The sequence below is a fragment of the Thunnus thynnus genome, chromosome 10 (genome assembly GCF_963924715.1).
Source record: "Thunnus thynnus chromosome 10, fThuThy2.1, whole genome shotgun sequence".
Lineage (NCBI taxonomy): Eukaryota > Metazoa > Chordata > Actinopteri > Scombriformes > Scombridae > Thunnus > Thunnus thynnus.
In genome coordinates this window covers 7856802-7882124 of record NC_089526.1, presented here as the reverse complement: position 1 = coordinate 7882124, position 25323 = coordinate 7856802, and the positions used below count along the sequence as shown (strand labels likewise).

Below are 25323 nucleotides of genomic sequence, written 5' to 3'. Positions count from 1 at the left end.
AATCAAACAGTGAATACTTGTGTTTGTGTATGAGACAGATCTGTGGGAGAAAAATTAAATCTGGAGACAGCAGCATTCTTCAAAACCTTTAAGAGGAACTGCGTTGGCTGTCTATTGACACGACTAAAACAGTTTTTAAGGTCATTGGCAAACCATCTCTTTTTTTCCTCATCTTTCGCACAATTATCAAACAGCAGCTCTTCCTCTGAATTTAGAAGTGTGTGAGGTGAACCTGTGGCGGTGAGGTTTCACACAGGGCTTGTTAATTGTCTACAGAGTAAACAAAGCAATCCATTGAGCAAAGAAACAGGCAGAAAAGTTTACACAAGTTTACACGTCATTTCATTTTGTAGAGATAGTGAAATAAAAGCCTGTTTGTTCCAGAGGCATTGTTATGTTCCAATAGTTCCAGCGAGGAAAACAATGAAGAACTGGCGACAACAAAAGACTCTAAATATAAAAGTTACAGACTTGGATCTGGGTAAAACCTTGCAACTTTAATTGCTAAAAAGCTGTACATGTGTTCACTTTTTAAAACTTCTTATTTCTAAAGTTACAATCGATCACATCTGGGAGCTGCCCAACGTAAGAAAGATAGTTCAACTTGGGTATGAAGTATCTTTCTTTCATGTATCTCCATTATCGTTTCCTCAGTGAGAGGAAAGTGTGACATTCATAGTCACAATGTGTTTATTTTCCTTGATAGCATTAAGATTTGAAGCAGTAATCAGTGTATGCTGCACAGAGCCAAACAAGCCAGTTACAACTTAAAGTATAACGACAACCGTGGAGGACGTACCGAAGTAGTCGAAGCGCCCTGGGGCCAACCTCTCCGGGAGGTGGGCGGTAAACAGGAAACAGGTGAGGAAGGCGAAGAGGAGGTGGTAACAGTGACTAGACAATGCCTCACTTGGGCTGCAGTTTCCCCCACAGCACAGAAGGATCTACACAAAAAAAAAAAAAAAAAAAAAAAAAAAAACAAGACAGACCAACAGATTTATCTTGAAGCCCTTAAAAGTAACAGAGAAGATACAAAATGTCACAAATTTAAGATATGAGACGTATCAGCATTGATTTCTACAACATTGTTAACATCATTGTTGTAATTGCTGACCTAGTTCAGGGGGGGAAAAAAACAGACAAATGACTTGAGTATTGCACAAACTAATCATCACAGTAATTAGAGGAATTAATTAATGGCAGCAATACATTTTTATCAGATCAAAAGAGGAAATCAGCTTCTGGGTTAGGGAGCCAAAGTCTCAAAGCTCAAAGTATTAAAGCCTTGCACTAATCAGCTCCCGAGCTCTTACATAAACACATAAAACATATTTTGTGGATTTTGCAAAACAGTTCATTGTGGAGAGTATATATGCATGCTGTTTTAATATATGGATATTAGCAAACCTGAAGCACAAATAATGTACTAAACAGGCACTCACCCTGTAAAACAGAGGGACAGTGTCAAATATAAACGGGAGGACAAACGCTCCCGTCCGTAGAGCTTTACTTCTCTGTGGGAACTGTACCTCCAGAAACCTGTGGAGACAGAGAGCAGTGTTCACTAACTTTTCTTTTTCTTCTCAAACCTCTCCAGTTTCTCTGTCTCAGTGCAACCTGCAGTGGATATTATGTAATCACTTAAGACCCTTTAATCATATTAGTCTTTGACCTTGGTGTTGGACATTTCAGTGAATATTGGCAGAACTGCACATTAGCAAAACCAGCATTTATCCTGATACAAAAGAAATACATACGTCCACTGACTCCTCACCATCACAAAACAAGAGTAGATCACAGTATTGAGCAACACTACTTGTATACATAATTGATTTACCTTCAAATATATATTGTTTTAAGGGCAACACAATATTTTTTCACAGATATATCTACTGTAAGGATGTTATAAAAAGTATAAATTAGATACTTTCAAGTGCACCAACTGTAGTCAGACTGATAAATCGATTTGGCGGCATATCAGTCAATATTGCCTTCATTTAAAGTCAGTAACAAACTCCAGTTTCTCTCTTTCCGCTGAATAGTTACAGTAGGTCACCGTGTCTTTAAGAGCTGCTGAGCCTAAAAGAATTTCTTTTGTCTCGGTTTCAATGCAGAGTTTAAGAGTCACATGACAATATGCGTAAATGCTGTTTCAGAGGTTTTACCGTCCTGGCGAGAACACAACTCTCTGGTTAGTACTAAAACCTGTATGTATGTTCCTGGCACAGTCAAATTTATATAAATGAAATATTGTTGCAGCAAGCTTATCCTCATTTCAAGCAAAACATACTTATCCTGACATCTGAAAAAGGTAAAACTTTTGTACCTGCAATAGACTTTATGTTCCAAAGAAAATTTATTTATACTCAAAACGATTTACTTGATTTTAACTTGACTTTAACTAAGAAGTCAACAAGTCCAAAATGCAATTTCTATGCCAGCCCCATGGCAGAGGGGTTGAGGGAGCAGCCTCTTACCTGGAATAGCAGGACAGGCTGGTACAGAACAATGTGTTTCCGATGGCAATGGGGACAAAATGACGATGGAGCCAAGTGTTCACCCAGCAGTCGGGCATGACGTAGTATCCATAGCTTATAGCACATCCTGAACACAAACAGAACATTAAAAAAAGGTTAGTGGTTTGACTTGAGAGGTAACTAATAGCTGTTTAAATCCATTCAAAATTTTATTTGTTTGGTGTTATTTAGATTTTGTTTTATTTGTTTCATTTAACTAGAGTATCGTCTTGACATCTAAAAATCTAAATATGTTACAAAAAGCAACACAGAGCAAACAATGACTGAAGGAATAAGAGAAAGTATCAAAGCACATACAAACTGACTGATTTTCTTACATTAAGTTATGCATTAAAATGACTGCACTTGCCAATTTCAGTATTTAAAGCCATGTTGTATAGAGTTTTTGTTATTATAGAATCTTTAAAATTATTCTGATGGTAGTGACATGAAACATGGTGCAGTCTGTCTTCTCTGATTTTACCACTAGGTGTCGCCAAAGTAGGAGAAAAATTGTAGTTCTATACATTGTTACTTTTCAATCCCCATGCATTATTGTTTAAAACATCTTTTTTATTCGAAGCAGATGGAGCTGCTCACCTGAAAGCTCTTTTAAAATAGACTAAAGCAATCAACAACATTAAAAATCAAGTCAAGTCAAATTTAAATAATGTAAAACAACGTTTACATGCAGTATGTATGGTACATACAGTGCACTGGAACAATTTGAGGACTTGCCATCAAAAGAACAGTGTAGATGTTATCTTTTTCTTAAAAGAGCATCTCCTGTACTGTATGTCTCAAAAAGAAACCATCAAAGCTTAGCCTTTCACTGCAAAAATTTGTCCCATAATTTTCATCTAAAATGCACACACATCTGTGGAAAGATAGAATATGTCGTACATGTATGAACAAGCCTGCAAATAGGCAGACAGTGACAGCAGATGCTGCGAGAGAACAAACTTTCAAAGGACCACTTGTGCAACAAGTCCTGAATTCTTACAAGACAGTTTTTTTTTTGTTCGGTCTTTGTTGAAATTCCTCTGAAAAAGGCTGGTTCACAGTAGAAGAGAAATATTATTCACTGGAAAAATGGTTGTGAGGCCAAACAAACAGTGTCTGGGGTGCAGATAAGTCATGAAACAACTAATTTCTCAGGAGAGAGGCAGAACAAGAGAGATGTTATTACATGTGGTTTGAGATATGGAAATCAGACATGCCCTGATCACATCCAGCTCACACTCACAGCTGTGATAAAAAGGCAAATAGATGCAACAATGCTTTGAATGTTCTGCTATGTCATTTGCTAGGCAAACAACATAGTATAAGGGGAAGAAAAACAAAGATTTTGTCTCTTGGGTTCTCATCACAGCCTCAGCATTCTTGGAAATTGATCATTACTACAAAGTAAACATAGTAGTGATGAAAATGTAAATAAGACACTGGATTTGCTGGTCAACATGTCAGTAGTGTTTCATGTAAAACATGGATTCAAAGTTTCAACTGTATGACCACATTTGATGTACTACCAGCACCACTTCACTATGGTTTACAAGTGTTTTAAGGCTCCTCTCTTACATGTGTTAATTATCCTATGATGTAAGGTGCTTTTATTGTGATAAAAACTTCCATTCTTGAGATGTTTTACTATACAGACATCTTGTGATTTAACAAACATTATGAAATCCAGATGTGTTTGGAGCTTTTCACTTGTCAGGTTAAACAAGACGCAGCAGTAAACAGGACCTACGTGGGGTCCGCTGACTGAGAACAACAACACTCTCCACATCATACAGTGGTTGGTGCAGTGTGGTAATTCTATATATGGAGGTTATTTTAAATCATTGTTTCTTTAGTTTACATCGTTCGGCAAACTGAGTACCACAAACTCACTGTTAGGTGTGGAACAAAATAAACACAGAAGACTGACTGAGGTCTCTAAGCATTTGGATTTAAACCCTTCATTTGTAGAAAAAAGGTAATCTGACTCTGATTTGCAACAATCTACCCACAAACAGTAAGGACGGCTGATCTTGATGTTTATTTTCCCACCTTCGTAGTCTGACCAATGAGGGACAAGACTTTCATTGATAAACCCTTTTCTCTTTTTTAACATTTGGGTAAAATCCATAATTATGTGGTGTTTTAATGTCACAAAACATAACAAAAAAGAAAACATCCCCTCCTTTACACCGCAGTAAAGAGACTGCATTAAACACATGTTCCACGCTCTTGCTACAAGCAGAAGCTGACCACGACAGTAAAAAATCTCCTGGGATTACAATGTGAAAAGAAAAATGGGGAGAAAATTCAAATTAGCTGCTTATCATGCTCCAACTCACTCAAAAGTAACAATAAAAAAATAGGAAATGATTAAACTGCAGAGTATATCACCTGAAAAATATCATTTTAAAATTCTAATATTGTAGCAGCAGTATAATATATATACTGCTGAATTAAAATATGCACCAAGTAACATGAAGCTTTTGTTGTATTATGTGCCTTGCACAGTCCACAACAGTTGTATTGTATTCCATTTTATTTTGTTTTAATTGTTTTGTTTTTATTTGTCTCATTGTAGTCCTGAAATGTTTCCTGGTTTAACCATGTAAAGCACTTTGTAACTTTAGTAAGTTTATTATTATTATTTTTACGGTTGAGGGAGCCAAGACACTCCCTCATTCACCTCTGTAGCTTCAAGATGTTCCTGTTCCCAGCAGGGAAACAAAAGTTTCTGCACCGAACCTCATATATTTAGGATTCTACCACCGTGTCTGAAGTCTTACCCAGGCTGTAGAGGCTAAGCGCTCCGTAGTCAAAGAAGTAGCAGATGTGGCGGGACTCTGGGGACATGGTGCTGAAGGTATGTGCACAGCTGGAGGTGAAGGGGTAAATACAGATGAGCAGCATGTACACCAGCAGGGGCCAGGTGTAGCTGTCGGTCAGGAAGTTCATATTGGAGCAGAGAACGCCTAAATGCCACAGGAAGTACCTGGAACAAACAAACAGCTCGGTCTCTTATTCCAGAGTAACTTATTGCATTTAAAATATCAACTCTGTTCAGAATTTAACCCGCTTCTCTCTGACTTCTACTGTCCATTGGTCTCCAAAAGATGTTGTACTTGGACTTTTCTGACATCCTGGGCTCGTCTTGTGTCTGTTTTAATTCAGGCTTATCTTACTGGATCCTGCCTCAACTCTTTTATCTAAAAATCTTAAAAATATGTTTCATCCTCTTGTGTATTTTCTCCGCAGCTCTACAAAGGATTTATGGCATTACATCTTAGATACTAAACAAAGTTCCTCCGACATCCAGTGATCCTTTGAAACTCTATCCTGTTTTTACAGCTGGAAAGATCATGTGTATGTTCATTTTGCTGTTTGTTTTGGTCTTGGTGTTGATTACAGATAGATTAACTCTGGTCTCAGTCATAACCTGTGCTTTGTTAAAAATCATTCAAACAGTGGTTGAACGTCTCCTATGTATGTGTATGTAATGTTTGTAGAGCTGCAATGATTAGTTGATTAATCACTTAGTCGATCAACAGAAAATTAATCAGCAGAAATGATAAAAATTTGCTAATTGCAGCTTCTTCTCTGTATCATACATCATAGTTAACTGAATATCTTTGAGATTTTGGACGGATGATCAGATAAAACAAGACAGTTAAACATGTCACCTTTTTATAGACAAAATGATTAATTGAATAAAAGAAAAAATAATCTGAAGATTAAATCGATGATGCAGCCCTAAACTTTTGTACGTAATTTTGCATTTTTTAAACTACTAATTTAATTAAAAAATTATATTGGAACTCAGCTGAACGAAAGCTGAATAAATGTTGATCTCGTGGTCGTTGCCTCATATTAGATGTTTTGGTGCAACGAAGCAATGGTAACACATTGTGAAAGTGCACCAAACAAAAGTAGACACATTAACCGAACATGTGGAAAATTTCAATAATTTCCATGATGATGCACACACCATGTTGGCAGGAAGTGTGTCCAGATGTTGATGGTCTCGTTGTTCATCTGGAAGCTGCTGAGGACGCAGTCTAGCGCGGAGCTCCGCGGGTGACGATATCCGGAGATGATACTATCCTCCCTGAACACCTGAGGAACAAAAAAAACAGTCCAGGTGAGCGATGACACTGTGTACAAAAAATCCCTGCAGAGAAATTCACTTTTCACCTGCTCCTAAAGAGAGGTCAGAGGTCCGAACCCCTGGAGCCTGAAGAGTGCTCGGGACACTACATTTGGAATTGTGACCTTGAGATTGTACCTGTCTAAAACAAATGTTGTGTAAGTCTAGTGTTAAAATGAAACAATGTCTACTTGTGAGAGCTGTATGTATGTATGTTTGTCGTTTCATATGAATAATTCTAAGAGGCCAGAAGAGACAAAACTAACCCACACGAAATAAATTGTGCAGCAGAACTTTGAATTTTTTCTCCTCTCCTGTCCCATTAATCAACTTGTAACCACTGAAATTTATTTGTTGACCCTTTGGAAGGATCCCAACACCCAGAGTGGGATCAACTGCTTCAGTGGATTTCAGTCTTCCTTGATAAATGTCATATACTGACATTTATTTTGGTTGAAGTGGTGAAATCCTGTTTCCTTGAGCCAAAATGTTTCCAGCTGGATCTAATTGGATGTGCTAAGAAGAAGACACGAAGACAAACAAAGATGACAACTATGTAAATCTTCTCTCAAACGGTAGACGTCTTACATCAACTTGCCAGTTTGAATAGGCTGTAGTCGAACATTTCAGTAAGTTTTTCTACATGATTTAAGTGCATTACCCTGAGATCATGCACCATGTATCAAAAATAGGGATAAATCAAGTTTTAACCACATGCTCCTTGAAGCGTCCTAAAATATATAGGTGTTCCTACTTAATCACTGACTGATACCCACAATGTGTTATTCAACCTGCACTGACTTTAGACAAGCTTCCACTTTTGCTGTTTTAAAAACCTGATGGTACAATCGGTCTCTTCGGGGGAAAAAAAAAACCAACTAACTCTGTGTTTTTCATTTCTGACAGCAGCGACAGCAGTTTGTTTGAAATAAACAGATGGAGAGCTGGATCATTAACAGGAACAAGGACGCAAAGACAAAAAGCTAACTAATCTACACAAAGTCAACCCTTTAAACTCTACTAACAGAGAATGAAGGGCAAATATTGTTTAACTTGATTCAGAAAGTGTTGACTAGAAGTTCTGAGGTAAAACACCTAAAATAATGTCCCTACAGCAGATGCTTGAACTACAGGGCTATGTTGCTACTTATCTTTCCTATGGAAGCATGAATGTCTGTTGTGTACATATATACGGGTTGGGCTTTCAGGAACAGGACATTATTTACAGTATCTCAGTTTCAAGAAGTAATTAATTGAGTGTGATGATATAAAGATATATCCTGCCAAAAATATGTTGTGTAAAAATGCTGGCCTTATCTTTATTTGCATCAAAGTTGTAAGTGTACCAATGCATTACTAATGGACTTAGCAAAGTTCATAGAGGCCTCAAGATTTAAAAAACAAAGCTACTATGGAGTTGGGCGGGTTGGGATATATATTGTGTCCACCATCAGTGATTTTACCTTACAATTTATACAGTGGTAACAGTCCCTTTAATATCTCTAGTTGCATTAAGCCATAGAACAAAAAATGATGCAAATCATGAGCAGGACTGCTTTATGGCAATTTTGGATTTTTATAGAATTTATGTGATTTTTAAAAATCATTATCAGGTATGTAATTCACTGAATTTGCCAAAAAGACACATTGCTGTCTCAATATTTTAATCTATATGTTGTTTCTATATTTATATTCCAGAAAATAGCGCATTTAATCCAAGAGATATTCAAACTCTAACTGTATTCTGCTGCTGGGGGTGCAGCCCCTCTACAAGGCACCTGGGCCACCAGTGTATAAATGTGTTGTTATTTGTGCAATTTAAAAAATGAGGCAAAACAAGTTGTCGAGGTAATAGCTCAAACAAAATATGATGAGAACAAAATAGGCTGCAAAGTGATCTAATGTATGTCATAAACTCATTGGCAGGAGCGACTGCCAGCTTCAGACGACTAACTTTAGTTCATTTACATGAAAAACCACTAATGACGACACAAAAGGTTACCTGGATTAAAATATCTCTCATAGCACCTATAGCCTGCTGCTTTGTCATTTAGTTATTTTTAACATGAGGTTAGTTTGATTTTGCAAAACTAAAGCAACAAAAACTACTTTTGTTAAATGAAATGTGTGTTATTGACAATAAATAGCATACCATTAATAAGTTGCTCTGTCTACTGTACATGTTCACATGTTTTCAGCATTGCGTCAAACCTCACACCTGCTCTTGTGCTGACAGATAAATCTGCTAGATTCCTGGCATTATGTAAGAATACTCTGAAAGGAATTCAGGTATTTTAAAGACACGCATTACATAAGATAATGACAACAATTAAAATAAAAAACAAAGAAGAAGGGAAGTAACTTCATAGCAGCTGCGCAGAATCAAGTTATTGTAGAATGAATGATTGTAATGTACGCAAGATTTACACACTGACTACACTCATTCAGTGCACATGTAGACTTTCTTCAATTAAAGCTGCACAAACTGTTATTCTTATATTAACAATGGAAAAAATAATGATGTTTAATGTGAAGGATGTCGCTCATAATGACTCCACAGAGCAAAATCACCCTGCATTGCCCTTCAGCACTATGGAACATTTTCATGTTTTTTAGTTCACTGTTTCTGTTTAACAGCCCAAAACTTAAACATTTTGTTTCCCTTTCACTGATCTTGTCAACCTTGTTTTCAGCCACACCAAACCTCCGATAAATCCACTGTACATTACCTGCTCAGCACATATAACAACAGACAAAGTTAGCTACAAGCTGGAGAATATAGTCATATATCATTTGACCACTTAGTCATTATATCCACATTACTGATAAATCTCATTGTGTAAATATTTTGTGAAAGCAGCAATAGTAATCCCTATTCCCTACAATATTGTCGCAACATCGATAGTGGTCAAAAATACTATGATATTTGATCTTGTCCGTATCACCCAGCCTGAGAGGAGAATCTGTCCCATACAGAAGTTGTTTAACCTTCCAAAGTAGTGACAGGTGGGAACTTCCTAAACTGAGAATCACCACAGGGCATTTGGTCTTTACAGCAAGAAAAAACAAACTGTAAAACAAACTTCCAGATATCTTGTAATCCTTTCAGACAAGGTCTCTGTCCTTTCTTACCTTGGGGACCTGGTGGATGTCAAAAAGCTGAGGAAGCTTGATGCTGAGCATGTCTGTGGGCAGTCTGATGGCACCTCTCCCTCTCTGGCAAACCTCCCTGAGTCTGGCACGTCCCCCACGACAGAGGACTAACCAGACAGGGTAGTCAAATACAGGGATCCGGGCCCCTTCTCCTGGGCCGGCTGACTCCCATCGTAAGCACCGTCCCCAGCCCTCGCTCCACCCACCTCCGACGCCACCACTGGCCCCAATCCCCCGCCACACGGGAAACACTGCAGGGACACACAACAAACACAAACAATCAGACACCGAAATAACAGAAAGTACATAATGTTTACTAAAAGCCAATATTTATTCACTCTTTGTTTGGCCAGAACAGTTTACTGAACACAACGTTAAAATGCAATCTCCTGTTTGTATTTGCTTTGCATTTTTACACACTGTGCAATTGTTTGAAGAAAAGTATAATTTCAAAATTGTTAAAGGGATTTTTTCCTGGAGGAGGTTTGAGTAATGAGATAAAAGAAAACAGCATCCTGCATTTGTATAACAATAACCAGTTTTATGCTCCATATACAGTATTCTGCAATTCTTTGACTGTTTACAATTGACTTTTACGATGTTGGTTGAATAAAATCAATTTATAGAGCGTGTAATTAGAAGAATTTACTGGTGTAGTAGAAATACCCCCTTATTTACACTGATGAAAGCCACACACTAATAAGCCTGCTCTCTTGGAACTGAACACCATCTGTGTTCTTTATTTTTCAGAAAATGCTTTAAAAAACACATTTGAGTCCTCGAATAAGTCCACTGACACTGTTGCAACATACTGAATTTCTGGATATTGCATTCCAGCTTAATCTCCGGGATGATCATAACAAATGTTAAATCACCCTTCAAGCTCGTTTGACGGAGTCCTCGCGAGTAATGTCTTGACTGCAGCCGACATTAAGAACAATCTCCTATTGTAGCTGCTCTCGAGACGTTCCCAGACATCGATTTAAAGAATGCCCGGCATTGTCACATTGCAGCAGCCTGTGACGGAAAGCAAGCATGTAATAAAAACATGTTCGTGAGAGCCAATATAACACAGAGCATTCCTTCTCTGTAAACAGGAGGGGAACATCAGTAAGATAACCCGTTTCTTATACCACAACATCTTTTTGACTTTACAGACAAGCTTTAACTTGACAATATTTTAGCCACCAAATAGTACTAAATTTATTTTCTGACGGACTCAAGTAGCAAGCTGTCAGCTCACACTGGGGTTTCAATTAATTACTTCTTTGGTATTGCTTTAAATATAATTTAAATACACAAAACTTGTGACAGTGAGATAAAGCTCTGCACTGAGGCCTGACAGCTGATTTTAGTTTGTCACAGATATCGGTATAAAGAAAGATATAAAAAAAAAAAGAAAGAAATTGCAGCACAGAAATGTCAAAGATATGAAGCAGATGTTTGTTTACATGATATGACAGAACTCAAGCTATACCAGCTTTATTATTAATGTCAATGTCATCTTATTTGCTATGTATTGATCTCTTTATATCGTCTGTATCAGTCTTTCTTATATTATAAATTCTTAAATAACAAAGACAGTGTACCGGGAAGAATGTGGCGGAAATAAAGCATGAAACTAAAAAAAGAAAAGAAGAAGAAGAAACGCCATAGGTAATTTAGATGGTGGATGTAGTTCGTCCACTAGAGATCACTGCCAAACTTATGCATCAACTGTTTCAGTACATATTTTGATCACAGTTCTTAAATGACCAGATTTAAAAGGATCCTTTATGTTTAAAAACAAATATTGGCCGATATATTTTAAAACCATTTTTTTAACTCTCAAATATTGATATCAGCATCAGCTCTAATTGGTGTAATAATTTTATTTAATTTATTTATTATTTTTTAAATTCATATACTCACCCCACCTGTCTTTTAAAAATGTCCTATGAGGTCAGGCTCCCCACACACACACACACACACACACACACACACACACACACGCGCGCACACACACACACACACACACACACACACACACGCTCTGCCTTCATGTCATTAACACACCATGAATATCAGCATAAACTGTTCTGCTGATACGGTTGTGATGGAAACTAGGCCAATATATATATATATATATATATATACACACACACATACATACAAATACACATACTTTTACCTTCCTTATTTAAATAAATATTTCAAATGAAATGCCAAAGCAGTGTTCAAACCATAACTGGGGCCATTTTATTGACCTGTGTCTCATCGGAGTTTGGGCATCTCTACCCAGACCTGACAGGATAGAGCGTTTCCTGGCATCTCTCCTGTCATTACAGCTCATACCTAGAGGGGCTCCTCTCTAGCAGTGTGGAAGCAACGAGAGGGGATCGCTGCTCACTTCTACCCAGCTGCAGGCCCCCGCCTGTTAACTGTGACAAAGTGAGCTTTGTGGCGGCTAAGCCTTGAGAGTACAGGGCCCAAAGGATGACTGTTACACTCTGCACTGGATGGAAATGAGGCATCTCACACTCTCTCTCTCTCTCTCTCAGTCACACACACACATGCACACACACACACACACACACACACACAGTATCCTGCCGTGGAGCACAGGCGCAAATAGTCAAACATGCACAACAAGCATGCACACTGGTATAAAACCTGCATTCATCACGCCTGGAAAACATGGCAGCACACAAACAACAACACACACAAGCCCACTGCTTGTGTTGATGACAATGGCTACTGAAAGTCACTGGGTTCACGACAGAGTGAAAAAATAAAAAACTCATTTGAATTCAGATCATTAGCATCATGTGGCGCTCATGATTTGAATAGTCAGTCTGACATGTAGATGGCCTTTTTGTGTGGCTGATTTGAAAGGTAAAGTCTATGCATGTAAAATCTATACTGATTAGATTATAACTGGCTATGAGAGATAGTATATGAAAGAGGGCTTCAGGAAGCTGCACGCAGCCTTCGAGGAGCCAAACAACTCAAGATGTTATTGTTACAGTCAATAAATTTGGACAGTTGACTTGTTTGTGGACATGAAAAACATACTCTTGAGGACAAGGACTGTTCTAAGCAATGACATCAGGAGACACTTCTGTTCCCCTTAATACATCAATGTCCTGTTGCTACAGAGAGCTTGTTGACCCGAGTGCGTCAGTGTGTCCCGTCATGCTGCCCGACATATGTAAGAATCACATGATAACACATTCAAATGCAATCCTGTTTCCCCACATGCACAAACACACAAACAGACGTGTTTACAGCACAGCAGAAGACTGAGAGGATGAAAATGGTGTGCTCAACAACAACAACAAACACAAGATGCAAGGCAGAAACAGCACTCACTCAGAGCTTAAAGCTAAGGGCCAGTCCTGAAACATCAGCACAACATGTGGATTAAAAATGCCATCCAGAATTTAAAAGCCCAAAGTGACATCATCTTGTTTTGTCTGACCAATATTCTAAATGTTATCTCATAACACAGAGAAAAGGCAGCAAATCCTCACAACCGAGGTGCTGGAAGCTCAAATGTTTTGTATTTTTGTGGCTGCAATGACTATTAAACAATTAATCAAATATCAAAACAGCTGCCGATCTTTTTCTGTTGATCAACCAATGGTTTCAGGTCTGAAGCCGATCCTTCAATAAACAAGAAGAGACTGAAGAACCGATGAGTGAGTGCTGTTTACTTTACAGCTCTGAACCAGAGCATGAAACCAAATGAAAGGACAAACACTCACACTCAGTTAATTTACATTTACATTCTCAACTGTACAAGATCACAAGACGAGTCACACATAATGTAATGTAATAAACACTTTCGCCTTTTCCAAATCAGTTCCCAAGAAATTCACGAAAAACCGAGATGTAAACAGTGGTGATGTGTAGCGTAAGAGATGCACACATAGGCCAAAAACATCTTCAACTCATCCTACTGTCTAAGGTCACTCTGCTCTTTTGCTGGAATAACTGAGATAGCCAGCGAGCCCTCTGCTTGTGTAAGTTGTTTATTAAATCTCGATGCATCCTCCCTCTAAAGATAACATCCACCATTAGAAGCTGACTGTGGTTTCCTGGAGATGTTGAAAAAAAAAACATTGGCCTCCCGTCCAACACTTCTGAGAATGTTTGCAGAGATGATTAACTGTTTGTCAGAGAAGTTTAGCTCGCAGTAACATTTTTGCAAATAATTCCTTTTTGAAAAAAGCAGTCACGCAACACAGATACACCAGACAGGCATTGTTGACTCTTGACATTATTCCAAGTTTTCTATAATCTGTGGCTTTGCCAAGCAGCTTGTCAGCTCTCAGATAAGATAAGAACATTCCAAGTGCACCCAAAACTGACATGGTTCATCATCAATTTCAACATACTCTCTTTGACACTTATTTCTCCCACAATAACTAAGCCACAGTCAGGACACAGGAGTTAATGCGGTGCAGTCAGAAAGTATTGAAACAGTGTAGAGCTGCAACTAATGAGGATTTTCATTATCGATTCATCTGTTGATTATTTTCTTGATTAGTCGTTTAGTCTATAAATTGTCAGAAAATGCTGTTTCCCAAAGCCTGAGATGCAACCATAAATGTCTTGTTTTGCCTTAACCAACAGTCCATGACCCAAAGATATTCAGTTTACCACCATAGAGGACTAAAGAAACCAGTGTCCAGTGTGTAGAATTAGTAGCATCTAGCAAAACGGACTTGGCAGAAATTAAATATAATATCCATAAGTATGTTTTAATTAGAGTATAAGCACCTGAAAATAAGAATCGCTGTGTATTTGTTACCTTAGAATGAGCCCTTTATTTCTACATCATGGATGTATCATAGGAGCTGGATACCAGACTAAAAATGGTGCCCATTCAGTCCAATAAGAATCGCTTGGCTGGTAGCAATAGTGTTTCCCTTGCTGGCCTCGCCCGCAAGTTCCCATAGACTGAACATTGTGATGACATCATGGATTTTTAAAGTCCCTTTTCTTGGCTTGAGGGAAGTTTTACAAATAATAGATATGTCATAATAGAAAGAGACATAATTGACAGACTTTTACAGACATCTCTTTTACAATGGTGGTCTATGTTTCTTGGGCCGCAGGGAGGATTTTTCACTGCAATACTGTGAGTGACCACTGGGAAAATTTGGCTGCAAGGCTGATAATACATCCATGATCTACATAGGGAGCGGGTCCCCTTCCATGGAGCCTGCCATGTTGCACCACCATGTCTCTACAGTAGCCCAGAACGGACAAACCAAACACTGGCTCTAGAGAGGGCCTCTTGCATTCGAGTTTTGTGGCCACCATAGGTGCTACTACAGGCTTGGAAGGGGAGGGTGAGGCGGGGGGTATTCAATTGGTTGCAATCTGCAACCTCACCGCTCACAACTAATGTAGGGCTGCAACTAATGACCAAAGTGACATCAATAAATATCTTACTGTCCAACCAACAGTCCAAAACCAAAAGATATTCAGTTTTCAATCACATACAGTCAAGAAGAAGCAGCAAAGTCTCAGATTTAAGAACTTGGAACCAGTGAATTTTTGACATTCTGGCTTGAAAATAAAATTGCAGATTAATTTTCTATCGATTGACTCTTCGTTACAGCTCTAAAATAATGATATCATCTTTTATTGTAAAAAATAAATGCGGATGTGTTTCTTGGATGTGTCGGTGATGTGACACAAAACATGTGATTCAGTATTTATCCGTTGAGTACAGGTGTAATGAGGGAGCCGGATGTGGCTGTGAAAATTATCCTGTAATCGTCTGACCGACCCTGAGGAAGACCGACTTGAAAGGAAACAACGACTATGAGTTGTAAGCTGACTCTCTTCATTTTATTTGGCAGTGTTTTCATCAACATCATGAACACTGTAGGAACTGTAACTCGTTAAAAACATATTCCCCAAATTCCAGGAGACAGACCATTTTTGGAAAACACAACCTTAAAAAAAATCCACATATGACTGTTGTCCTTCATATTTGGTTGCCAGTCCTTTGCAGTCAATGACCAGTTGAAGTATTTGATCCACAGACATCAGCTACAGACAGGTGACATATTATAACTGTAGATGCTTCCCATACAGGGCACGGGGGGACACTGAATGGTTTAATGAGTATGAAAAAGTAATAGGAATCATATGGCTTTCACTCATCAGATCTCAACCATACTGAACATCTGTGAGAGATTTTGGACCACATGGTAAACAGCGCTCCCCACCACCGCCACCGTCAGAACACCACATGAGAGAGTGTCTTTTGGAAGAATGGCGTTCGTCCCTAACTTTAAAGTTACAGAAACTGAAGCTGAAGCTATTCTGGACACTCACGGTGGCCTTACTAAGACAGTTTATTTATTCATTAGTTTATTTATTTATTTATGTTTATTTTATTTCTCACCAATCTGGTGATACTGGGATGTACTGCAGCCATTTGCACTTTTTTTCCTTGTTTCAGGGGCTTTTTGCCATCAGTCTGGTCTGCAGCAGGCCAACCACATGCTACACTGGCTTGAGGTCAAGTGACAGACTTGGCTTATAAAGAAACCAACAGCCCTTTAAAAAACCTCCAAAGTTGCCTTTTCTGTATGTTACAGATCATTGTTGTAACCGAAACAAGTAGTGTTTTGACTGGAAATTAATCGACAACTATTCTGATAATCAATTAATCATTTTGAGTCATTTTTTAATTAAAAAAAAATCTGGTTCAGGCTTCTCAAATGTAAGTATTTTGTGGTTTCTTAAGTTTTCTATGATAATAAACTAATTATCTTTCAGTTGTGGACTGTTAGTCGGGGCAAAACATGACATTTGAGGACGTCACCTAGGACTTTGGCAAAAAAAAGTGATGGACATTTTTTAGCATTTTCTGGCATTTTACAGACCAAACAACTAATTGATTACTTGAGAAAATAATCAACAGATTACTCGATAATGAAAGTAATTGTTGGTTGCAGCCCTACACTTGCTTAAAGTTGGGGGACTAGGTAATGCAATGTGTCCTACATTGAACACCCTCAAACTAACACTCTTAAAGCTAAAAATAGGCAATTAAACCTCATCTTTCATTTTAAATCCAATGTGCTGGAGTAGAGCCAAAAAACATATTGTCTTTCTGACTGAGATGAGTTTCATTGTGTACACAGGTAAAGGCACTGATCAACGAAAGGGTGTTTACTCAGCAAACGTGGGAAGAAACAAGAGTCTAATGACTTGCAAGATGTTTTTTTCTAGCTGCATAAGTAGTCAACAGATAGCATAAAAACATCTGTGCCTCCCTTTCACCTCCAGACTACCATCATTACCTGTAAATCCTGCAGCGATTCTGAATTTACCCAAAACAACACTTCATTCCTCCTTATTTATTCTACATCTGAAATTCTTTCCCCTTGCGCGTGATGTCGTCACATGACCCTTCTCAATGGACGTCTTTATTGGCCGGAGCCTGACAATAAGAAGGCTATGCAGAGCATGTTACCCACACAGATGGACACGCATCGTCTGTACATGTACAACAGCCTTGTCTCTTTCTGCAGCTCAAGCCATAGAGCATACCACTGTCCTGCTGAAACATGCTCAGCCTAGCAGATGACAGCCCCCAAAAAAACAAAAAACACTCACACATGCAATTTTGACCGGTGGGTTCACTGCATAATGAAGCTGCTTTAGTTGATGCACCTAATCTTCCTCCAGTACTTTTACAATACAATATTTGGTGAATCTGGGCGTCATTCTGCAACAGGTTGTGATTAGCCTCTATATAGCTATACCAACTTTCATCTGCTTTTTTCTCAGAATCCCTCAGCAACCACACAGAAAACATGCTCCAACGTACTGCATCCACCTGTTTGCATTTCATATTGGCGAACAAAGGAATAAGAATAATGCAATAAAGAGAGAGCCAGTTTTTCAACTTAAAAAAACACAAGTATTGCTCAAGATGCCTCTGGCTGCACTGCATTATGGTCCATTGAGGTTTCTGTTAGTGGGGAAACTTGTATCTACAAGGCATCTTTCCTTATCCTTGAACATTAGTGCTGGATGTTGAGTCTAGAAAGAAACTCATGATCTTCAAATTCATGTAAAAAAACCTGACGTTTGTGGCCAGTTCATTAAAATATCCCCATGTGCAGATCTGAGAAACTGGAATATTGGGTGTTTGGCTTGAAAAATGAATAATCAAATGAAATAATAAAACATCTTGCTGATTAATTTTCTGCTTATCAACTAATCACCTAATCACTGCAGCTCTGAACTAAATTATCCATCACTTAGTAAGAAAAATAATCCTTGCATCTGCATCTTTCCTGTTCTCTCTTACAGCATAAATGAACTACTGCCTTCTGACCAAGTGTTTTGCAGAGCATCTCTGCATACATATGCTAAACCTTGTCATGAGACACGTTTAACTTCTCTCTTTTTGGTTAAACTCTGATGTCATACTGGAGCGTTTTTCTAAAAAAGTGTTCCTCCTTGGGTCACCTCATTTCTGGTAAATGTCTCCATCTCACATGAAATCTCTGCACAGGGTTATGTAACATGTGCCTATGTGTTCTTACAGACCAAAAAGGACACCTCAGAGAAAAACGTATTCACAGTAACTTCCCCTGTGAGATCAAGAAGGTTCATTACTTTGCCAGTATCTTAATTGTTTATTCTACCATTCAGCTTGGTCATCAATTAAGACCTGGATCTAAGTATGTTTTAAGAAAAACCCAAGTCTCAAAACTGGAGTCCGGTTGCAGAATCAGCATGTTCTTTGGCTTGCATGTGACTTTTAGTACCGTGTGAAGAATAAAGGGAACATGCTGTCAGATAGAAACCAGTTTCAAGTCACTGGTAATTGAGTATGAGGTCATATATTTTAACACGAGACACAAGCCTCAACCAGTTGGGTGTGTTGCAGAGGCATGTCGGCCCTCCCCCCCTATGCTTGTTCTCTTCAACCTCCATCATTCCTCTACGTTTGTACCTAAACCTATATCAGTATCAACATAGTTAATACAGTACATACACATGAATTTCCTGTTTTTCCTCTCTTTCTGTAAGCTCAGTATTATACTCTTTCACCTGCAGTGGGATGAAACAACAACATATGAGAGGTTTGGCTCCAGACTGACATTGGGCTAGGAATATCAAACGTCAAAGTAGTAGTCGTAAAATTGTAGTAATTTTCTGTCATTCGACTAGTCTAGGGCAGCAACTATGATTATTTTCATTATCAACTGACCTGCTGATCAATTTCTCAATTAATCGTTAAGTCTTTAAAACATCAGAAAACTGTGAAAGATGTCAATCCAAGTTTCCCAAGGTAACATCATCAAATGTCTTGTTTTACCCGACCAACAGTCCAAAACCCAAAGATATTCTGTTATGATTATATCAAACAGAAAAGCAACAAATCCTCACATTGGAGAAGCTGGTACTCAGGAGTTTTGGGGGCATTTTTGCTTGAGAAATCACTTAAATCATTAATTTTCTAAATAATTACACTTCTGAAAACGAGATATATACTACATATAGCCTAATAGTTTAAAGATGAACTTTAAGGGTGCAACCCTGGAAAGCGTCAAAAAAAAAAAAAAAAAAAGTGCTGTAAGCTGGTAAAGAGGAGTTCAAATCCATGTGGCAGCTGCTTAAAATATGGAAAATCCAAACATCTCCAGGCTGGAAAAAACAGCTAAACCCTGCAAGAGAATCTCGCCTGGACACATCTCCAGAGCAACCATTTAGGAAAACACGCTAGTCACATGCAGCTAATTCTCAGAGTGACTTCAGTCCTCCAAGCCCATGTGTGTGTGTGTTGTGTTTTTTTTTTCAATGTCCTCTTCTTTCCTTTCACCCCTTCACTCATTAAACACAACTTTCTAGGAATAACTGCATCAACGCCAGCTTAAAAAAATCATGATACAACCGCACAAGATAGAAAAGAAACCAGCTTAAAGTAAAAAGGAGTCAAAGCAGCAAAACTTTGCCTGGACAATGCAACAACTACGGAACTGTAAGCCTGAAGAAAAACATCTTCGCGTCTTTGTCACAAAAAGATTTATAGTTTGTCGTCTTACCGCGACTCTCGGGCATTCGGGGGTTACAAGGATTCCTCCCGTCCTGTCTTCAGGAAAACGCTGTAACGTGAAAGGTATTTCACAACCTCTGTTGAGCAGCTTCTCTTCCTCCCCTATCGGTTTTGTAATTGTGTTTCAGGTCTGCAGTCTCTTTCTCTTGTCCCGCGCGAGCCAGTAAGAAGCGCTGCTCGGTGCTCACGTGGATCGCTGGAGAAACAACAACACGAGCCATGTGTGTCCTAAGACTGCGCGCGCGCTACTGTGATAGGAGGGAGTAGACCTAGATGGATGGAAACAAGATGTGGACACTAATCAACTGGTTTTCGTGTTAACTGGTTACCTTGTTGTTTGTAAACGTCGGGGGTTTCTCATGGCGACAGAAGTTCCAACCACTGACCTCGCGAATGTCTTAATGATTATAATTCTATGTCACTCATAATTTCGTAGATCAGGTAATTCATCTAATTAATTTAGCTTGTTGATGGTTTATGGAGTTTAGTGAAACTGTTGAAGACATCATAAACATCATATGGTTTAGAATATTTCTACTCTGTTTCACTAAACTGCATAAAACATCAATATGTTAAAATAAATCAGGTGGATATCCTACTCTATGAAATTATGGGTGATATAGAATTATAATCATTAAGGCATTTGCAAGGTCGGCCACGTTTCCTCTCTGTGGTTGGAACTTCTACCGTCGCCAAGAGAAACCCCCATGTGGTTGGGCTGCTAGATTGGATCATCCAGAGGGTTGATATGCAAAACTTGCAAGATTTGTACGTGTTGTATTTCTTCACTGTGCATGTAACCCTAAACTTAACCTTTACCTTAAACTAACCCTAACCTTTACCTTAAACTAACTCTAACCTTGCACCTAACCCTAACCTTTACTTTAACCTAACCCTAACTACACTCACGAGAGTTTGTCCCTCCAGTTGATCCAACCTCGCATTTACCTTTAAAGACAAAGGTAACCAGCTAACAGGAAAACCAGTTGATCCGTAACTACAATACTGTCACCGAGCCAAACCAAAGCTCTAAAATGTTGATTATAACAATGTATTTTTCAGAGACACAGAGGGAAGCGTGGGAAAATAGCTTTAATTAAGGCTAACTGTAGCTATCTCACAAGCTAGCATATTAAAAGTGTAGTTTCTAGCTTTCCGTTATAGTTTTACTACCTTACTGTCTGAAATTATACATTTCTATGGAAAAATAATATGTCATATAGAAAAACAAAAAATTTTACTAAATATGTAATAGGCTGTGTTTTGGTGTAACTAGCTATTGCATTGATTGCCATGAACTTTCTTACAGATATTTATGTGTCCCAGAGGATGACTCATACTGACTTTACAATTTAACACAATTATCAAGTCAACATTTAAATGTGTCCAATACTTTGATTTATGACTACAAACATTTATAATAAATGATCAACACTGATGATGTTTTTAAACAGAAATGTGTAGTTTGTATTTCTTACATCTTTCTAGCTTATTTCTCAAACCATTGCTCAACCAACATTACATATAATACTGTAAAATCTCACAACTAACTTAACATGTCAACTTTTACACAATCAACTCACACTATGCACACACATCTTAACATTTTCATGCTCACAACATGATAAACCCTTCAATAGGTTGCCAAAGATCTTTACTGCAACACCACCTTCTGGCCAATTCTTACACTTACTTCACCATTACTGGTAAACATCAAAAACAAAATTTGGAACTCAGCTTTTATCTGCCTATTTGCTTGGTTTAATTTTATGAGTGTTACAGCCTCACAGAGCTGCTAGCCCAGCTGCATCTAATTCAAACTCCCATGTCTTAAATAGCCCTTAGTGTCACTAAAATGTAGAAAATTAGGAGTGATTGTAAGGATATTATCTGCACTATGAGTCCTCTTGGTTACAAAAGCTGAGAATGATGTAGTGCTTGTCTATCTGTACCACTCTCCGCATTAAATCTATGAAAAACATCTGTACTACAATGAATGACTGTCCTGTCTCATGACAGTGATGACCTGTGATCCAGACTCGCTGATGTCAGTTACCCACACCCAACGGTTAATAAATGAGGAAGTTTCTCCACATCACTCAGCAGAACTGATGAAGCCTACTGGATGATAAAATGTCCTCAGCACTGCAGGCTACAGGAAGTTTTGACTTTTACTTCTTCTCTATCACATGATACTGATGATAAATGAGATCCTTAACACAAGAACCTGTGGGAGTCTGGGAGTCTCCTCTGTCCAAACTCTGACCAGGGAGGACATCCTGTTTTCATTCTGCACAGGATAAACATCCAGTTTGTGTCTGCACACATATTTCTATCTCATCATATTGTCTTGTTTGAGTTCAACAAACCCAGATGAGTGTGAAACTAAACAAGTGAGTATCACAAAAAATTATTCAAACTCAGCTATGTGACCCCCCCCCTCTTACTTAATACATTTTCAGAATATTTAGTTGATCGTAATTTGCCATGAAGATCAAAATTGTGAGATCAAAACTGGACTTTTATTGATTTTAAGTGTCACATTTCAAAAAAAAGCAATTGAAAACATTTGCATATTGTGTGGAAAAGTGTATGTGTGTCAAAAACAACTAACACACCCTAATAACATCCAGATCATATCTCTCACAACAGTATATTACTCTGGATTCTTAAAATAGCTGGGAGTATCACAATAGAAAAAAAACTTTATTGTCTCAGTGGGAAAATTCCAGGGGATTGGTACCGCCCTCCGTTTGTGTGACATCAGTAAAAAATGAAGAAAAAAAACAAAAAACCCTCAAAAAAAAAACAAACAAACAAAAAAAAACTCTCTTGTTCACAGCTTGTGAAAAATTCCACTGCCTTCCTAGAATTAAGAAACAAGACGATATTTCACTCGTCTTAATGTTCAAGTTTAAGTGATTATTTTTGAAGCCAGGAAGAGTTTTTGCTCTCCGTTATTGGACCTCCTACTGCACATGTTCCCCCTTCCCTCCTTGAGATCATCATGTTTGTCATCTAATTGTTCCAAGATTAAGATTAAAACACACAACATGACTGAGCATTTTCTGTTAGAGCTCCTAGACACTGGAATAACTTGCCTTTTACCATTACTGTGTTTTGAAAAGGACTATAAAAATAAAGTTAATAATAATGATAATAATCTTATGAAGCACTTACTAATATCAGTAATCATTGGTGGAAGAAGTCAGATACCTCACTCATGTAAATACCACAAAATATATATCACAAGTAAAAGTCCTGCACTTAAAATTAAAGTTCAGCAAATGTACAGAAATATTATCAGCAAAATGTACTTTAAGTATCAAAGTATCAACAGTAGCCTGTGTATAATGCGGAGTGTTCCCCTTTCAGACTGTTATTAGATTATCATCACATGAATTAACATTTTTGAAGGTCATTATAATGAATATGGAGCCAACTAAGCAAAAATAATTCAAGCAAGAAAAAATAAATTTCGGGGATAAAAATCATATAAATGTATTATTATATTTAAATTGTTATGGACACGCAGGAATCGATCATAAACAAAGTGAGATACTCCGAAAACATCGAGCATGCGCAAATAAACTGCGCCATACCACATGAGGAGTTAAATATCCTGTTATGTGAAGGTGTTTACTAGCCTGTAGTAAGTAAAACTTGGCAGTAAATTCCACATATGAGCTATTTCGTAAGTGATTTTTTTGCCAAAAATGTTCAGTTCCCATAAATGGGAGTAACTTACAAATAAAATACCCCGAGGGTGTCTTTAAATGGGGACGGTTAGTAAGTGTACTGGCGCTTCTTTGAGAGAGAAACACCCAGTATCGGCGTGTGTAACTGCGCTGGTATGATGGAAAAACTGCTGCCAAACTAACGCAGGTTACAACAGGACACATAAACCCGGTCTGACCTTTCAGCTTTGTGTCTCCGATGGGATCATTGCAGTCTCAGATGAAGGGGAGGGATTCCGGAGCGTGGAGAGGGGAAAAATAAATGAATAAATTATTGTTTGGGGGGAACTGAAAAATCATAATTCCATCGTGGTTCCCCAATCCAGCCCGTCCCTATCGCACCAACCAACCCCCCTCTCTCTTCCTCTCCCTCTGCACATTCCTGCAGTAACCGAATAAAAACACTACTGGATCCCCCAATGTCGAAATCCCACCTTCAGGGCAGAGACTCTTTTTCCATTGGATGTGCCAAAGAAAGAAACCTTGTGTTTCACGATCAGGAGACAAGGCAGAGAGGACAAGAGCTCAGGCATCATTAACATATCAGCAAACATGGATAGCATTGATTAAGAACTAAATACATTGCCATTTCTACTTAATTGTATGCAAGAAAATTATTAATAAGGTGAACAAAAGTCCAAACTATCCCCAAAGACAAATAAGAAGTTACTTACACATAAATTCCAGGCAGGCAAGACATTTCCCCACTGCAAGTACAGACCCCTGCATGGACATTTCTCAGACAAGATCACAAGCGCTTTTAACTAAGTTATAAATCTAAGTAATGGGTTTTTTGCTTGTTTAAACTCTTCATCCTGTCCCTGCAGCCCAGTGCGTCCACTCTGAATCCCCGCAGTCACACAGCTTCATGAGCTCACAGAAAGAGGATTGCGTTGGGTCAGTGAGGTTTCCCAACCCCCTTACCCAGCAAAAAATGGGCCAACACCAGTGCCAGCCATCTTCTATTGGGGTGGCACTGACCCTGCTGCCAGGGGATTGGTTATTCTGTGTGCTCGGTCAGTGGTGGGCATGGGGCCCGGGACAGAGAGAGAAACAAGAGACTGAAGCAAAAAAAAGACAAAGAATGGCACATGGAGGCCTAGTTCTAGAGAAGAGCTAGAAGCCGGGGTCCCTGGAAAGACTTTAACATCTAGACTTGTGAGGGTTCAGGTCAGACAGCTTAACTGTAAGTTTAGATTTGTACCAAGGCTGCATCTGACAACTATTTCCGTTATCAATTATTCTTTCAATTAGTTGTTTCGTCTGTCAGAGGATAGTGAAGAATTCCCTCCACGGTTTCTCTAAGCTGAGGTGTCCAATTAGTTTGTTTTGTCCAATCAACAGTCCTGATACTCAAAGATATTCAATTTACAATCATACAACAGAGAAAAGCAGATCTACACATTTGATTTGTTTGAATAAAAATTTGAAAAACTCACTGAGAGAAGATTCCAGCAGTAAGCGAGACAACGTGCAGGAGTTTTCCCTCATTTTTATTCCAGTTGTGCTTTCCTCCCACGCACCTGTCACATATTGAGTTGGCAGGGACTTTTTTTTTTTTCAAACATTAGAGATGCTGAAACCAGACCTGAGGGGTACTTAAGTAATTTACTGTATTATTGAACTTCCAACTAAGTAGGGAGACTTGTGAGAGACAAGTCAAAAGGTCAAAAAAGGTCAAAACACCCTGAC

At 38.4% G+C, this 25323-nt stretch overlaps 1 protein-coding gene across 3 annotated transcripts in view; it reads right to left on the bottom strand.

The window, feature by feature from the left end:
- paqr6 (progestin and adipoQ receptor family member VI) overlaps nucleotides 1–24526 on the bottom strand; it is a 31662-nt gene extending 7136 nt beyond the window's left edge. The window contains exons 1-7 of one of the 3 annotated variants that reach the window (XM_067600704.1): nucleotides 24306–24526; nucleotides 9793–10064; nucleotides 6502–6629; nucleotides 5303–5508; nucleotides 2478–2604; nucleotides 1443–1539; nucleotides 800–944 (exon numbers count right to left, since the gene is read on the bottom strand). In XM_067600704.1, coding sequence (XP_067456805.1) covers nucleotides 800–944; nucleotides 1443–1539; nucleotides 2478–2604; nucleotides 5303–5508; nucleotides 6502–6629; nucleotides 9793–10064; nucleotides 24306–24366 — 1036 coding nt within the window. In that variant the 5' untranslated portion in view covers nucleotides 24367–24526. Of the gene's footprint in view, nucleotides 1–799; nucleotides 945–1442; nucleotides 1540–2477; nucleotides 2605–5302; nucleotides 5509–6501; nucleotides 6630–9792; nucleotides 10065–19883; nucleotides 20208–23810; nucleotides 24227–24305 lie in introns of those variants that run through there. The other 2 variants (XM_067600706.1, XM_067600705.1) reach the window with 2 other exon arrangements.
- Nucleotides 24527–25323: the final 797 nt, after the last annotated feature.